Source organism: Chelonia mydas, chromosome 11 (genome assembly GCF_015237465.2).
Source record: "Chelonia mydas isolate rCheMyd1 chromosome 11, rCheMyd1.pri.v2, whole genome shotgun sequence".
Taxonomy (NCBI): domain Eukaryota; kingdom Metazoa; phylum Chordata; order Testudines; family Cheloniidae; genus Chelonia; species Chelonia mydas.
The window spans coordinates 35,273,117-35,291,702 of record NC_051251.2 but is presented as its reverse complement, the minus strand read 5'-3'; the positions used below and the strand labels follow the sequence as shown (position 1 = coordinate 35,291,702).

Genomic DNA, 18,586 nt, shown 5'->3' with positions numbered 1-18,586 from the left:
AGCTACCTGAACCCAGTCTACAGAGTGCTTTGAAGGACTGAGACATTGAACTTGATTCAAAATTCTATGGGAAGCCAGTGTAGAGAGTGGAAGACAGGCTTGTTAAGTTCATATAACGTGTTGCTGAGGAGATGTGTTCCAGAGTTCTGAACTAGTTGGAATTTCCTAGTGTTGAAGGCTTCCTGCCCAGGTATATCTCATTGCTGCAATACATCAGGGAGATGATGAAGGCATAAATAACTGGTAATCAATGGTTTATGTAAAAGAGCCAAGAACAAAGCATTGTCAGCATGATTCATGCCAGTACCCTTTGTTTTCCTATATCTATAGCCTACCTAACATTTCAATCTTGCGTTAAGATACCTGTGGAGAATCACAGGCACCAGAGACCACACTAGTAGATCCAGATGAAAGACCGGGACTAATTCTGTAATAAATTCCATTCCTGGAGTTGGAAACCTTTATATTAAAAAATCCATTTCATTCTGTATAGTTTGTTCTCAAATACATGGAGTATAAGAGGAAAAAGAAATTATTCTACCTGCAAGCTTGTTAGGTGGTGTGCTTGGTTAACTTCCCTCTGATGCTAATTATGAAGGTTTTCTCTCTGCTAATTAGAAATACAACTTTGTTCTATTATTCAAATTGGTTTGGCCATGAATAGCACACAAACTGAGAACTGTAGAGTTTGGAGTCTTCTGATTGTGAGTTGCATACTCTGAATAGCTTCACTCTGTTACATTTTTTTAAAAAAAATTTAATTTTATTTTTCACAACATCTACAACTGACATTTTGTATCTGCAAACAGGCTACCAGGTTATAAAAGAGGAAAACAAGAGGAGGATGGTGGACGGGGAGGTGCTCTGAGACTGTGGGGCTTATTTCTGTTTCTCCATTCCATCACGCATCCAGGCAGAATTCCTTTGGTTTGTGTCCCCTGACTCCCTAGACACCTTTGAGGAACAGTGGGCACTGTCTGGGGTTCTCTGCTCAGTGGCCCCATCTGGTTCCCTGCTTATGGCCCTATGACCTCACTCCTGTCCCTGTTTCTTATTAGTTGTCCCCCAGAATCATTTGAGGCTTGGGTTCAGTGGCTCCTCCCTTTAGGCTGGGAGAGGGATCTTCAGGCATGGGTGGGCTTGTCCCCACCTGCTCTTGATCTCAATAGGTGGCTATGAAAGAGGAAATTATCATCATCATGTTCCTATTACACCTCTGGCATTTAGGGCAGCAACGAAGCTCCTCCACTCCTGTCTATTTCTGGCAAGTCTGTCAATGGTTCCCCAGCTGTGCCCCAGGCTTTTCAGCTTGGTTTCCACAGCTTTTCACCATGTTGTTTTCAGGCAGCCTCATTTTCGCTTGCCTTCAGGTGTCCATCTTATTGCTACTCTGGTGATGGAATCATGGAAATGATGGGAAATGAAAGAGGAAAGGGGAAACTGTAATGCTATTGAGATGGGGATTGAAGGTTGTCTACAGAGCTAGTTTTGGCAAAACATCTGCTTTGCCCACCCCTCTGCTAACTTTTTGGCCTGAGGGCCACATTGGGTTTCTAAAATTGTATGGAGGGCTGGTTAGGGGAGGCTGTGCCTCCCCAAACAGCCAGGTGTGGCCTAGCCCCCATCCCCTACCTGACCCCCTGCTTCTCACCCCCTGATGTCCCCCCCGGGTCCCCTGTCCCGTCCAATCCCCCCCCTCCCCGTCCCCTGGCTGCACCCGGATCCCCCGCTCCTGACTGCCCCTCGCTGCCCCATTCAACCCCTCTCTTATTCCTGTCTGCCCCCCCCGGACCTCTGGCCCCATTCAACCCTCCTGTTCCCCGCCCTCTGACCGCCTTGACTCCTATCCACACCCCTGCCCCTGACCACCACCCTGAACTCCTCTGCCCTCTATCCAATGCCCCCCCCCCACTCACTGCCCCCTTACCGCACTGCCTGGAGCACCGGTGGCTGGCAGTGCTACAGCCGCGCTGCCCAGAGCTCCAGGACAGGCAGCTATGCTGCCCGGCTGGAACCAGCCATGCCACCGCGCAGTACCATGGGTCAGCGCCACTGCTGGCAGTGCAGTGAGCTGAGGCTGCAGGGGAGGGGGAACAGCAGGGAGGGGCCGGGGTCAGCCTCCCAGGCCAGGAGCTCAGGGGCCGGGCAGGAGGGTCCCACAGGCTGTAGTTTGCTCACCTCTGGCTTAGCAGAACAAGAACCAAGAAGAGGCAAGAAGTGGAGTGATGCAGAGTTACTACTGCCCAGTTCAGTGATAGACATGTAGCAAAGGAATTTATTGGAGCATTTATGGTAAAGTCATGTGAGGCCAATGGATGACGTATAAGTAAGGTCCTTGCAACTGATGAAATTGTTTTTTGATTTGAAGTTCAAGCAGCAATGTGCTTTTTATTCTACCTTCAGCATGGTTTTTAAAATGCACTTGTTCAGTGAAGTAGGTTTAAGAAGGTTACTCTTGAATGTTAGTGTATTCCTCTGACTGAAGTACTCATAGTTCAGGTTATCCATAATGACGCGCAGGCAGCATTTTCCATTCTGTGGAATGCAAAGGACATCAAAATAGAGAGGAAAGGTAGTCGTACGTTTTGAAGAACAGACCTAGCAGTCACGAGAGCTTGATTTTATATTGCCTGTGCAACCCTGGGTGAGTCACTTGATGTATTTTTGCTTCTGTTTCCTCATCTGTAAAATTTCCATTATAGATTCTCCTCTGGAAGGTAATATAAGTGCAAAGTAGCATCAAAGGCTATGAAAAGAGGGGGAAGGCTTTACATAAAATGTAAGTCAGATGTATTTCCTCTAGTTCCTTGCTAACGCCCTTTAAATTAGAACCAGAATATCAATAGCACTTACCCTTTGTTTACGGTCTTCCTGCAACTGATTTTTGCACTGCTGTGAGCTATTAATACTCGATTGAAGTTTGGAGTGTTGGAACATATTTCACTATTTTAATGTATTTTGAATACATTAATTTTCAAAAAGTTATTTTAACAAAAGATGAATATAAACGATTAAATTATCCAGTTAATTGCACTACTATATACGAAATCAAAGATTTACCATGTATACAGTGTCAGTCCCTATCCTGCTCCAACAAATTTTTTTTTTTTTTTTACAGATTTTGTGGCCGTTTAGATGTTGCCTTCTTTCTATAGTTTAACTTTATATTATATATGTAATAAACATCAGACTAAACGTAGTGTTTATGACTCCTATCTACCCCAGATCCTAGTTTTCTACCCACAAGTTATTTCTTCTGATACCCACCATATTCTCCCCTGGTGGAGTTTAACAAGTCACACCTGCGTCAGTGAGTCAGCAAAAATAAACCTGCCATTCTGTCTCTCCTCATAGGAGAATCCTGCCAGTCTTTTACACCATTACATCAACCAGCCAATTATAATGAGTCATTAGATGCTATTACATTCAGAATACATTTGCAAAAGCCAGTATATAAGAATTCATCAGCCCAAATTTTCAACTGCCATAGTGTGAGTGATGGAGAATTCCTAGTTTTATCAACCTCATGGAAAATCATCTCTAACTAAGACAGAATGAAAACTGCTGGTGTTGTTCCTATTTTAGAACATCCCTCACTTAATAATTAAAATGTTGTTCTCCATATCTGGATTTCTTCAGTGAGCTTAAAAACAGCAAAACACATTTTATCTCGAAACATTTTATTTTTGTTTTCTCATTAGTCTCAAAATATTTACTTTCTTTAAGTCAAATACTACCAGAGTTCTATGTACTTCTCCATACTTCATTGGGAGTTGGAGTGGGCCCTAATCTTTTCACGAACACTTTATCTCCTATTCACTAGCATGAGTGCATCTCATGCAGTCAGTTCTGTGCAGTTAAAGTTTTGTGATTCAGGTTTTTTGTGTTGTAGTCAGTTGAGTGTTGACCAAAAACAATCTGGAGATTGTCATGCTTTTAATCTGAGTTTTGGGCATATAAAACTGAGTCTGAGTTAGGCTTCCTAATCTGAGGATATTGCCCCAAAAGTGCAACTCACAATTTGACTCTATGCTTTTTGAATACGTCTACACTGCAATTAAAACCTCCAGCTAGCCTATGCTTGCTGACTTGGGCTCAGGCTAATGCTCTGTAGGCTTTTGCTTGGGCTGGAGCCTGGGCTCCAGGAGCATGCAAGAAGGGAGGGTCCCAGAATTCAGGTTATAGACCAAGCCAGAATGTCTACACTGCGATTAAATAGCACCTTACCCTGAACTCCACAAGCCCGAGTCAGCTGGCATGGTAGTGCAGACATACCCTTTGAGTAGATATGGCCCAAGGAATGCTTGTGAACATGCATCCAGGCACGCTCAAGACTCCAGCTAGGATGTATAATCTTTTTGCATGTCTCCCCATTCCTGGAAGGGCCAAACCCCAGCCTGGGATCAGTTCATTGTTTTGGCACATGGGTGTTGCCTTTTCCAGATCTGCTCATTTCTTTCTGCTCCAATGTGTAAAAATACATTCCTATCTCACAGAGGTATTGGGAAGTTTAGTTAATGAATTGTAAAGCACTTGGAACATGCGTATTACTAATGGTCGAGCTCCACAAAGAGATTGATGAGAAGGGATTTGAACAGGGGTTATTCACCTGTCAGATGCGTGCCCTAAACCCTAGACTATAAAGTCACTTGCAGTGTTTCTGGCTTAGACTGGTTTCAACAGAAGCAATTGAGAGAGAGATACAGCAGAATAGGGGTAGTTCTGGGGTTAGGGTACTCTCCTGAAAGGAGGGAAACTCCTGTTCAAATTCCTTCACATCATCAGGCAAGAGAAGGAACTGAACCAGGATCTCTCACCTCTTGGTTTAATACCCTAATCACTGGGCTAAAAGTTATAAGGAATCCGGTCTTTCTCCCCACTAGTGGGTGAGTTCTGCGTGGAGTTACTCGATCAAACCCTGCATGAAAGAAAGGCGGGACAACACGTATCGTCCTATGGTTTGAGGATCCTGCTGGGGTGTAGGCATGATACAGGCAGCTGGTTGCCTGCCTGAGGTAGCCATATGCATGCTCAGAGGTAGAAATTTAGGTGGCTAGGGAACTTCTATAGCTGAAATGTTAGCACTTAGTGATTTTAGGCACCTAATTAGCTGAGTGGAGGTTTTTTGGCTCACAGTAGTACCTCAATCTGGAATTTAGGCATCTAAGCTCTGTGGTGGCTCTGGGCAAATGTGTATTAGTACTAACAGGTCCCAAGGATGACTCGACCCCCACTGGGCTGGGGCTGTACATACACATAGTCAGAGACAATCCCTGCCTCAGGAGTTTACAAACTGAACAGACAAGTCCAGGGCGAGGGGGAAAGAGAGATTTTAATTTACTTTTTACAGAAGAGGAAGGGGGCCAGGGAGAGAGTAAGTACCCAAGGTCCCATAGGAGGAATGTGATAGAGGTGGGGATTGAATCACAGGCTTCCTGAGCCGAGGTTAGTGCCTTAGCCACCTGCCTACCCAACCCGCGGTGGAGTCAACCCATTCCTAACTGTCCCAAAGAGCTGCAGCTGGCCAGGGAGCCAGAGACTCTCACAAGGAACCGCCCATGTACCCAGGTGCCGAGCGGGAACAAAACTTCCCTTCCCCTCAGTACCTTAAGGGTTAGTTGTGTCTCTGTTTCTGTCGCTGGGCAGGGGGACGAGGCGCGGCAGGAGAGTGACCCCAATAAGACCCCGCCCGGCGGGTCACAGCTCTGGAGTGGGCTCTCCAGCCCGCCCTTGTCCCCGGGCACAGCTGACGGGGTCCCCTGGCTGCGCGGCCGTGCTGGGGTAGGAGGGGCACGGGGGCATTGAGTTTAGGGAGCCCCCTCGCCCGGGGTCCCTGGTGCCTCGGCAGCGCGGGGCGCTCCGCTCATCGCTGGGGGACTTCGGGCAGCAGGGGGCAGCCCGGCCTCCTGCCGCACGTGAGTTGGGGAAGGGGCTGGGGGGGCTGCTGCTGCCCGGGCGGCGCTCGCGCTCCCCCCGCCCCCCACGTCTCCACCCTACAAGTCCGGCCCGCCGGCACTCCCGCTACTGCCTTAGTGATCAGCTGCTGCCAGTGCCTCCCGTTTGGGCTGAGCCGGAGGATGGTACCTTAGAGGAGGAGCCGCCGGCGCCGCCGCGATGGCTGCCCCGCTGCCACATTTGCCGCGGAGCGCAGGGAGGGCTGCAGAGACTCCGGCTCCCTCCCAGGAGAGCAGCGGTGACTTGGCTCCTTCCCCCTGGCTAGCCCAGCGGGCTCCTCTCCTCCCCCCTGCTGTGCCCCATTCCCAGGCGGGGCCCCGGCTCAGGCCGGACAGGTAAGGCTGAAGGGGGGGCAGCGTCTCTGCCGGGCGGATGCCGCCTGTCCCTCCGCTCTGTGTGTGGCTACAGGTGGCTGCAAGCTCCCGGGATCTGGCAGAGAGAGAGTCACTTTCAGCAGGGAAGCGTTAGCCCACCGCAACGCCCTAGAAACGCGCCGTCTCCCCGCCGGAGCCTCGCAGGCGTTTTGCGGGCAGGCTCCCGGGCGACAAGAGGCTCGGAGGTGAACGTGTGTTGGTTACACGAGGCGACGACCCTGTTCTGATGCTACTTAAGCCTAGGTGGTGTGTGATCAAAACCAACCCGAGGAAGCCATCGCAGAGGTCTGATGTCTGAGCAATAGTGGGGTCGGACAGGAACAGGCTAAAAACTATTCGCACAATTTTCGGAAAATACTATCAAAGGTTTGCCACATCCAAGGCGGAGTAGGGAAGTCGCAGCTGGAAAGGGAAAGAGATGTGCGGTATCCTGTAGCGGAAGCATCTTTTTCTTCAGTTAAAATTACCCCCCCCCCCTTTTTATTGGCTCTGAACACAACGTTAGTCCCCACTCCTGCAAACGCTTAAGCATACGCTTACCTTTCCTACTGCGAGTAGTCTCTGAAATCAATGGAATTACTTACAGTGGTAAAGTTAAGTACACGCACAAGTCTTTGCAGGATAGGGACCTTTATCATTTATGTGGCAATGTTTTAGGTCTTCTCTTCTTTAATTTGTCCCTTAAGAGCTTTTAATCCACGTTTTACTTTTTAAAGGGTTTTAAAATTGAATCTTATCAGCAAAAAAATATTTCACACAAGCCATCAACTTCCACTGGCTTTTTTTGGACCTAATTAATATTGCTGTTTGTAGTTTCAGAACTTGATCTGGCAAGGCTATAGGCAACATTATACACCACACTTTTTAAAAGTGAAATGAACCAGCTTGTAAGATAAGAGCACTCCATTTGCCAGGAACATCTACTATTAAAGCCGCTTCTGTAAGAGTTATAACCACTTTAAGTGATATTTGTACCAGGTACTTTCACCAGTTGTTAAGCTCATGCTTCAAAAGGAAGATAGTTCAACTTGTATTAAAAGAGAGAGAGAGAGCTGTTAGGCTTTTATGAAGTGTCTGATAGTTTGTCTACATTAACTTCTCACACACTTCAAAACATTGTGAGCACAATACTTTCCACTCCTGCTAAACACTATCTATTCCCTGTAAATTAATGTTCTCTAAATACTTCAAGAAATAAAAGCAGCCTCAAAAGTAATTTAATGATGTGGAAGAATCTAAACATTTTTATCATACCAATTAACAAGTGACCCATAGAATGACACTAATATAGGTAACTAAGAGGTTAAATATTAACCCGTCTTCAACTCCCACAAATGGGGAACGGGGCGGGGAAGGAATGCTTGCAAAATCAAATCAAGATTTATGGTGTTTTGTGTCTATTCTTCTAGGCAATAGAAATCAAATTTATATTTTACATGTCAGAAAATTGTGTAATGTAGTGTGCACAGCATTCTAAAAGCTTAGATGTTGCTGGTTAAAATTATTTATTTTTTTAAATGAATGCATAAGGGCTCTTGCAAAATGATTATGGAAGTGGTAATCTGCTCAAACTCTCGCAGGTACTGGCTGGTGGTATTTGAAACAAATATGAAGTTAGATTTTTAAAAACATGACCCTATACTGAGTCTTATAGCTAATTTAAGGAGTTATTAAAGAAAGAAGACAAACACCGAGACAGTTAGAGGCAGAAAGGAATATTTTTCCTATGTGAAATTCCAAGCTATGAATCACCTTGGGACTGGACCCCACCAAAACTCATGCAGGTGCTTTACTTTTTATCATGAGTAGCTCTGTTCAAACAGATAGAACTACTCCTTATAGTAAAGTTAAGCATATGCGTAAGAATCCGGGGCCTGAGAATATTTGCAATACTTGAGGACAGTATGGACACACTTAAGCTCTGGTGCTGTAAAGATTTACACTAGCAATTAACTTTACAACCATGGGTTGTCAATGGGATTTAATCTAGTCTTCCCCATTAATTGAAATTAGAAAAGGGTGTTAAATTTACTGGGGAGGGTTGGAAAATGACTAAATTGGCAACACTGCAACCACTGGGGGAGATGGGAGAGTTCTGGGGCTGTAAGGAAATCCTGCATGTGCAAAATTAATCATATGCATTTTAATCAGTACAGCCTTTTGACAAAAAAGTGCTAGTAATGTGACCAATAACTAATGTGGCAAATCCCCTAATATTAATGTCCTAATATATACTGTATTTATATAAACCATGTTGTACATTTTGTTGATGTAGGATCAAAAAGAAAGAGCTTGATGTGTTGGCAATCCCATCAATTCCAAACCCTTTTCCTGAGCTATGTTGCTCTCCACTTTCATCGGTTTTGTCAGTCAGCCTGTTGCCCAAGGCAACTTCAAGAAAAAAGCAGGTAAGATTTATAAATTATTTTTTGTTAAAACACTTAGTTCTACAAAAGTGTGTGTGTTTGTTTTTTTTTTACTCCAACCCTCAATGAAATATACAATTATCTACTTAACTGATCCAATTCTAAGTTCCAAATAATAAATTCCAAACATTCCCAAGAAATTAAGATATACAGTCTAATAAACAGAGTATTAATGGTGATAATGACTTTTTGGAATCAAATCTAGGAAGTATGAATATTTTTCACAATTGAGATGTGACTGACTAATCTGTGACAGGTAAAGAGAAATCACAAGCAGGTTATGCTTTGTCATCCTTAAATGAAAAATTAAATTTATACCTTGCCCATCATTATAATTAGACCATAGCAGCTCGGTGTCCACAGTAACTGAACAGCTTTATATCTAAAGAGTCTAATGTTGTTAGTAAAGCTGTAAAAACAAAACATATTGATAATTAAAGGGCTCAGATACCAAGCTTTTCACCATGCTAGGTGGATAGCGGGTTTATGTCCAAATTCTGTGGCATACATATACAATATTTATTTTAAGCGAATCTCTTAAATGCGAGTCAGAGGAAGCATTGTCACAGCTTTCAAGGATTTGCACTCCAATAGTGGGTCATCTTTTTCTGGCAAGAAAAAAAATAAGTTGCCAGAAATTATTCTTTTGTTGTCCATGTTCCCTTGTAACATGCTTGACCAGGGACGGATACTAGAGATCAAGAGTAGTTAAGCTTTCATTTCAGCATTGAATTGAAGAAAGCAGCGGTGTTCAAACTTTCAGTTTGTGTCTCAAAAACTGGCCCATCTCAACTCTTCAGGTTGGTGTGTGTTTTTTTTTTTTTTTTTTTTTGTGGGTGGAAGAAACTTTATCTGGGTGGAACACTCCCAGTGGTGCTACCTCCAGGACATTGTCTCTGCATGCTTGTTCTCTGTGGGATCTTTCCTGTGAGGTGTTTTAGATGCAGGGCAAGTGCAAGAGGAAGTAGAGCTGATGAGTACCTACTCACTGTAGTACTGCTCCTTTCTCAACCTTCAGTTTTTCACTAAGAAACTGTGGAAGCTAACATGGCCACCAGCAGCATTCATTTATCTGGAGTTGACCCCTCCATGGGTGCTGCTGTTCAACTGCAGGGAGACTGTCATTGGCAGCATAGCTTCTATTGGAAAATGTCCTCCTTGGGTATGTGAGGTGTCAAAAATCTGAGAGGGCCCTTTTGTGTGGAGGATCTCTTTGATAATCCCTTTAAACTTGTCCTATTACAGGGGGTGGTGTTCTGAAAGAAGTCCATCTGGATGGCATTTTCAGGCACCTCAGGTTGTCCTCACATGAGCACCCCTGTCATGGAGAAAATCTGGCCCACTGTTCCAGCTGCTGTGTTGCTATGTCTCAACTTCTTCCCAGTCATAGTAAGCTCCTTTGCAATATGTGTCTTGAGGCTGATGCAAAGGATGGGTACTAGGCACTTATCAGCAAAAGGCAAGGGTAGCACTTTGGTGAGATGCCAGTTCCTGACCTTTAGCTGGTGGCACGGTCCCTTTTTAGAGGCTCCGTCTTTCAATATTGGCCTCTGACAACTTCTTGCTCGTGGCTTATAGAGCTTTGTTTCTCTCTCTCAACCCCTTTTTCCCTATGACACCTTGTGCGAGAGTGTCCATTACTTTACCTTTTCTTCAACCTCCCACTGTGAAGGTTGGGAGTGTGTGGTGGGGGACTGAAGCTAGAGATCATCACTACTTTAACCCTCCCCACCTAATTCTGTTTCCTTCTCATCTTCACCTAGGAACAGCAGTGGTGTTTGCTTATACTATTATTGCTCTGAGTTTTGCAATAAGGGAGTAAAATTGACATCACTCTTGTCAGTTTCATAACTGCCCACAGGATTTTGAATGTCAGCAGTGAAACTGAGCTCACACTTGTAATTTTAATGCCTGGGGAAGCTCTAAACGGCAGCAGAGGAAGGAAGAATACATTGAATCAACTCATGTTTGGAAAATTCTTTGCCATCATAAGGGCTAGAAACTTTTTTTTTTAAAGTAAGTTTAAACACCTCATATTGAAGGCTTAGACCTGTCTCTGCCTCCACTCAACTTGTCAATCTTCCTACTTGAAACTAGTAAATGGATTTTTCAAGTCCTGCTTTAACATGCAAGAGCCCAAGTGCATAATGATGTAGCCCGTCAAGTTGAAACGTGTGTGTTAACTTGATCCTGAGGTTGGTGTATGAGTATAAATGTAAGTTTCATATCTTTACTGCTTTTATTGCTGTCTAGTTCAGTTAAAGGATCTTGCCCCAGGACCCAAATCTTTGGTCCCATTCCTACTCTTTGTACTATCTTCTTATTTCCCATTTAAGGAGAAAAATATTGTGCGTGGTAAAAGCAGTATCAGTGGATTAAAAATCTAGGGACTTCTTCAAAGATGGAGTTAAAATAACTATATTTTATATGGCTTGATCCAATGCTCGGTAAAGGGGTCTTTTCTATTGATTTCACTGGGCATTTGATCAAACCCATAATATCTGTCTGCTGAGAACGCAGATTCAGATTTAAACCTTCTAATATTTTTTTTACAGTAAAGTATATCTTCCTTGCACATGGGTAAACAGATGTGCAGAGAGCTGAAATAACTTGTCAAAGGTTTCACAGAATAAGTGTCAGATTCTCTGTGTGCTAAAATTCATGAGACCCAGTTCCCAGTGGTTGCTTTAGCCACTTATTTTTACTCCTTTGTAACAGAGCTCCAGTATATTTAATACATACACAAACACTACTGTGACTATATTATAACTCTGCTGAAGTACATGAATGTTATAGTCTACTGGAAACCTCAAAGCCACCTACAATAAAGAAATTCATTATCTCACTAAAAAGAAAAATGTAATTTATGTTACTGTCAAATACTTTATTATATATAGTGCTCATGGCTAAAGGGTTTTCTCTTTCATGCCTCTGATCTAGATATGTTTTCTCAGACTATCATATTAGACTGCTTCCTTCTTACCTTAATATATTTTCCTGATGGATTTAAGCAATAGAGACAAGTAAAGGAAAATTTACGAAGTTAGCTTCTACATAAGCCTAATGTATCATTATCAGCCAAGTATGCCTCTAAAAGAAAAATACCTAACATTATAAAAATAAGACAAACTAGATATATACAACAGAACCATTTCATATATCCATAAAATAACTTTTCATTTTATCAAACCCTTTTTCTATGCGAGTCTGACTAACTGTTTTACAGGTACTTGGACCATTCTGGAGATGTCTTTAGGTGTTTAATAGATTTTGGGAGGGCTTTTCTGCCTTGTTGGGAGGGATTTTCCCTATAATCTTTGGTCTCAGGAAGGAGAGGTTTAATTTGACTCCAATCTCATGGGCTATTCAAGATATCCATGGTTTTCCTCTATTCGTTTGTCCCACCACACTACAAGTCAAAGTAATCAAACACCTTCCTCATGTGGCTTCCAGTTTTAAAATGAACTACAGTAATTCTCTAATTTGAAAGAGGTTTAGATTATTTATTAGGATATTATCAGACACCTGATTGGAATAGACCTATATCCCCTAGATTCAACAATAGTGTCCTCCTAATTTGCATATCGTTTTATTTATATTTTATAAACCCTTTTAGCTCTCAGATATCCATCACACAGCCTAATTCAAATTGTCAGCTCTATTTTATTAGGATACACCCAGAGATGGAGTTACCACTTAGTCAAAAATGAAAGATTGCTTAAAACTATTAACATTAAGTGTGAACTTTTACTTTCCCAAGCTGAAGTTTACTGTTCTGTTGATCTTTTGTCTTTGTTTAAAGCATTGTCAAATACAACACAGTGCATGCTGACAGACTAGGACACCTGTTTAATGGGGCTGACTTGCAGGACTTGAGTTTATGTGGGCTAAAAACTTGCTTTTATAGCAGAATGATCAATTGCCTATGTGCTTGGGAAGTGGGCCATCTGTGTTTAAACGTTATTCCGTTCTGCACTGTCAACACAGCTGTCACTCTCCCATTTCCTCATACAGTTCGGGAAAGTTTTGCATTATGTTGTGATTGATTGCAGTCCTGATATTATGGCAACATTTATTAGAGCAGAATTTTGTACCACAGGTGCCTGAAACTTTCTGTTAAAACATCGATATTCTAATGAACCAACACCATATAAACAGAATAGCTTTTACTGAATAAACTTAAAACTCTTAAAATTTGAACAGATTAAACCAAAGCTCTGGTGTAGTTTTATAAACCAAGCAAACAAACAAACAAAAGACTCTGTACTATAGGACCAGCAGGGTCACAAGTCTTGAGTTCTTTTCAAGTGGTGAAAGAGGGACTGAGATGGGTATCCCAGGGAGTGAGCTGTATACAGGAAGCACCCCTGTACTTCGAAGAACTAATACCTGTCAATCTATTTTAGGTATTTGTAAGACTTGATTTCAGCAAGGAGCTGCGTTGGTGTGAGATTGCACCTGGGTGGGTCTGATTGCAAGATCAGGCCTTGGTCTGAGAATACAAAATGCTGAATTGTATTTCTCTGCTTAGAGAGAACCAATCTGTTCCCTGCTCTTTTATTCTCTTTCTTTTAGTGTATGAGTAATAGAAGAATAGAGACAAAATCCGTGTCTGTCACATTTAGAACAAATAAAAGGAAACACTTCATACAGTAACAGGACATAAGTAATCAGTTTGTGGAATTCACTTCTGTAGGACAGTGGTCTCCAAAGTGGGGTGCGCAAGACGATCGATTGGGGGGCGCAGCAGGAGGAGCACCGCCGGAGGGGGGGGGGGGAAGGGGGCGGCCCTGAGTCCTCTGGCCCGTGGAGGAGCAGGGGCAGCAGTGCAGCCACCAGCTGGAAGGAAGCGGCACTTTCCTCTTCAAAGCCGGCCGGAGAGAAGCGGCGCTTTGAAGGGGAAAGTGCAGCTTCTCTCCGGCCACTGGCTGCGCGGCTGCCCCTGCTCCTCCTGAGTCCTCCGATCCGTGCTCGCAGGGCTGCATTCCGAAAGGGGCTTTAGAGCTGCAGGCCGGGGCCCTGAAGCCCCTGAGTTCTGGGTGGCCCTGCCTGCCGGGAGGGGGGGAGGGGCAGCTCCCAGAATCGCGGCTCCCAGAATCGTGGCCATGGGGGGGTGGTGCGCTGCGCAGAGCCCCCTGCACCAAACAGGAGCTGCCCCAGGTAAGTGCTCTGCACCTCCTGCCTGCCCCAGCCCTGAGCCTCCTCCCGCACCCCAACCCTGAGCGCCGGCTGTATCACAAAGTGTTAAACCAAGATTTTCAAAAATAATAAAGCATATTCAATCACATTGCTCTCACTAGAAATATTTTTTTTTAGTGAGAGCAAAAGTTTTTTGTACCGTTAATAAATAAAATAATGTTGTTTCATCTCTATCTCATCGTTTTTAATTTCTATTTTTGTGTGTGTTTTATAATTTACACAATATATTAGTACAGTAGTACATGTATATAATTTATACATACATATATTGGGGGTGCATGCTGAAATTTTTACTGATAGGGGTGCGCGATCAAAAAAAGTTTGGAGACCACTGCTGTAGGAAATCACTGTCAAGATGTATAATAAGATGGATGGATAGTTTTGGCCATAATTAACTCATGTATATATGCATGTTCAATGAAGAGTAATGAAATATCTTGCTTCAGGGCATAATATATTCCTCTGCAGGGATCAGGAAGAAAATTTAGCCCTAAAGTACAGCTTTGCAGAATTGGCCAAGTGTGTTGGTGGGGAATTTTGCCTTTCTCCTAAGGGTCAACCATTTGTTATTGTCAGAAGTATATAAGAGTTGAATCTATGGTATGATCAGGAATGGCAAATTGCATTTCTATCTTTGGTATATTTTATAGGACTCTATGCATACTATACTACATATATTTTTACATTCCTTTCCTCCATTAAATTCTTAATTTAAAGAGGAAAATAGATTATAGTTCTGATCTTTGTTTTTCTGATCATTAGCAGATTACCCAATCAGTACCCGTTTTACTGTTGGATTCTATTTTATATAAATTACAGAAGAAAGTATTGACCATTCATATATTTAATGGTCACACTTTAAAGCACAAAACAATCTAGTTTTATATTCTTTAGTATATGTTTCCATTTTCCCCATTCATGTTAAATAAAGACTAGTATTTAAAGGGTTATTGAAATTATTAACGCCTAGAGTCAGTTAAGTTTCAGTTTTCAGTGCTCTATGATGACAAAACAAGAGTAATTTGCCTTGGAGTGACAGTTCTTGCTCTGCTCAAGGATAAGCCAAAAACTATTTCATCACAAAAGTCATTCAAGGTAATTAGTGCTTTGAGTTTCCTTGAATCCAATTTCAAGTGTAAAAATAAAACTACAGTGAATCTCAAGGTGAAGAACAGTTTATTCCTTGAAATGTTATCTTTGTGTGTTTCTCTCTTGATGTTCTCAACAAATGGATATTTTTATCATTGAGACCAAATACACTTTAAATAATTCCACAATTTTCATTTTAGAAAAACAGTGCTGTAAGAGAATCTTAGATACATATTTTAAGTTCCAGTGTGATTGTTTGCTTCCTTTCAGAATTTCCTACCTTGCATTAGTAACTTTGTTTAAAATTTCATTGCAAAGAACAACTTTATGGCATAGAACATGGCACTATCTTTGCACACACACCAGCCAAAAGTTGTTATACTAGTACAAAAATCCATATGTAGAACAAGCCTTTGTTTAGCAGACTACTTTTCCAGGTTAGCTGAAAACATGGCAGTTATCCTTAAGTTTCTACCTACTTACCACTAACACTTTTTGATGATATTGTTTTGTAGTTTGCATTCATTTTTTGCTTTTTTTTAAAAAAGAAAAAAAAATCTAATAGTCATTAATGCATTTAATTCCCTGCTTTACTCCCAGCCTTAAAAATCTGAGCATAATATAACAAAATTTGAAGGAAATGGAACCTTAAGGTTCCTGAGTCCTAAAAGCATTTATATCTTGTGCAAAAATGAATCTAAAAATAAGATAGGAGTCCTGTAGGCCTATGAACTAATATTCACAAGCACAACCACCAATACTTAACTGGAAATTCATGAACCATTGAAGTGGGAGCACAGGTGTCTCCCCTTTCTATTTCAGTTAATCAACCCTAAGCCTGAGGGAGTTTTCAAGTCAAGAGATAATGTTTGTTTTTATCAAGTTTTGTCACTGGAACTTAGCAAATTTGTCAGATATTTAGCAATGCACAATTACTAAGAGTTCTCTTTGCAACTCTGTAAAAAATGAGGTTTCAAATGGAAATGCTGAAAAACTTTGAACTATAGTGGCAGTAAAGGAGAAGGGTTACAATAGAGTCAAATGTTTAATGTTAATTTTAACCTTTGATTAGTAAATATTTAAAGAAAGGCCATGTTCTATGCCATAAAGTTGTTCTTTGCAATGAAATTTTAAACAAAGTTACTAATGCAAGGTAGGAAATTCTGAAAGGAAGCAAACAATCACACTGGAACTTAAAATATGTATCTAAGATTCTCTTACAGCACTGTTTTTCTAAAATGAAAATTGTGGAATTATTTAAAGTGTATTTGGCCTCAATGATAAAAATATCCATTTGTTGAGAACATCAAGAGAGAAACACACAAAGATAACATTTCAAGGAATAAACTGTTCTTCACCTTGAGATTCACTGTAGTTTTATTTTTACACTTGAAATTGGATTCAAGGAAACTCAAAGCACTAAGATATACTGTCATAACCACACTTTCATACTGGTATAAATGCTGAAACTAGGGGAATTGTGCCACTTTAACTATATCTGTGCAGTTAAAACAGTACAACTTTTGCGTGTAGATGCAGCCTAATAAGCTGCCATGTAGTCTCTACATTTCCATTTCCCATTTTTGATAATTGGAAAGATGTGTTAAACAATCTATTGTCAGGATATATTTAGCTGATGCATCAATTGATGAATACTATGGTTTGATGTTGATAGATATTTCGCTGCGTGTGTGTGTTCCCCCTGTGTGCTGCCCAAGCTCTGCACAGACAGTTGGCCTGGCAGACCTCGAGCAAACTGCCCAATGACTGCAAGATTAATTAAGGGATGAAAGCACCTACCCAGGTTTGTTGACAAAGCATGGTACTAGTATGCTGCAGACTCTGCCAGCCCGCTAATACAGGGATGCCCGTAACAATGGACCAGCTCAGTGAACTGTGGGTCTTTCCATTCCTCCCTAGGCTAGACAAAGACACTCCATCTGAGATAAATTTGTATACCCCGATACAAACAAGTTACGTACTGCTCCTTTGACAGAGTTATTTACTACCCCCTGACATGGCTAGTTACTACCCATCACCTTGAACATATTGGTTTGATTAAAACATTTCATTACATACTGTTATCCTGATCTTATCTTTTAGGAGGGGTCAGTGTGTTCCTGTTATCCTTGGGGAATGTTTTTGTACCATCCTTGATATTAGGATGTTTCGGTACCACTTGATATCGGGATGTGTTTGCATGAGTACGTTGCCTACTACATTCCCCTGCCTTTTGTCTTTTTATGGAGAGGATGTTTACCCATTATCTCGGAAAAGCATTATGCACAGACTGAAAATGACCCAGTGGGCTAAAAACTGCTTTTTGGCCATTTTGCTTTACCCATGATTTATTTCCTTCCTAAATGAAGTACTTTGTATGTGGTTTTTATTGAATTTAATCTTGTTGAATTCAGACCAATTTGTCAAGGTCATCTTGAATTCCAATACTGTCCTCCAAAGTGCTTGCAACCCCTCCCAGTTTGGTGTCATCTGCCGTTTTTATAAACATACTTTTCCCCCATCCCAGAGAGTCAACCACTCTCAGACTTTTCTATTGCATAAAAGGGTGCTGGCAGGATCTCCCAGAGCAGTTGGTCTTGGAGTTAACATCCTACTGATATACATGGTGTAGCTCACGTCTCTGAGCTATTCTCAGACTGTCGCAGGCACACTGTGCAAAGGTTACGCTTGGTTCCTGTATCCAGTTAGTTCCTGTTGCAATCATGAGGGCTAGAATCTTTTGTTTAAATGAAATCTAATAGATAATCACATGACTCCAAGAACTGAGACAAGACCCTCTTGTCTTTATTTTCATAGGCTCCAGAGTTCCCTGACTTCAGTGTCTGTACACTAAGTGCAGTCTCTGTCCCAGCCCTCTCAGCCCAGATTTGTTTCTCATCCTCAGGAGGGCAGCTGCCAGGTGTGCTGCTGATGAAGGGAACCTGGAATTGTTTGCCCTCTTCCACAATACAGTGGGAACCTGTCCTTCCCTTCTTTCCAGCCAGGTTGGTGCAGCAGAGCTCAGCCTGTTGCCTCTAATCTCTGGAACCAAATAATTTGATTCAGAAATGCCCTCATGGGAGTTGTAGTTCAGGTATCTCATGCTCCCATTCTGCTCTATAGGCTGGGCATATGATACACTACAGCCTTTCCTCTTGGTAAGGGCATGTGTGCGTCATGGGATACGAAGTCTGTTTGGGTAGCCTGGCCCATACAGGAGAAAAGGGATATGAAGCACAGTGGTGGCATGTCCAAACTGAAATATTTTATGTTGGGAAAAATCAAAATTTTCTACAGAAAGCAAACACTTCACAAAAAACACAGTTTTGACAATTTTTTTGTTGTTGTCAAAACAGTATTGATGGAAAATTTCTGACCAGCCCTACTGTAGGGTTTTTTTTTTTTTTTTTTAAATCTAGGAGAAACTGACAAGGGGTGTGTGTGTGTGGTGGTTTTTTCTTCTTCCTGCATTGATTTCCTTTTGCACCTTAGCCTCTATATGGAGAGACATATAGAAAGAAGTGTCATCTTCATCTATGTCTC

At 42.1% G+C, this 18,586-nt stretch overlaps 1 protein-coding gene across 2 annotated transcripts in view; it reads left to right on the top strand.

The window, feature by feature from the left end:
* Window positions 1-5,616: 5,616 nt before the first annotated feature.
* The window catches only part of GRB14 (growth factor receptor bound protein 14), a 102,535-nt gene continuing 89,565 nt past the window's right edge, over window positions 5,617-18,586 (top strand). For both annotated transcript variants that reach the window (XM_043525561.1, XM_037912987.2), the window contains exons 1-2: window positions 5,617-6,290; window positions 8,605-8,737. In XM_043525561.1, the coding sequence (XP_043381496.1) occupies window positions 6,115-6,290; window positions 8,605-8,737 (309 nt within the window). In that variant the 5' untranslated portion in view covers window positions 5,617-6,114. The remainder of the gene's footprint in view (window positions 6,291-8,604; window positions 8,738-18,586) is intronic.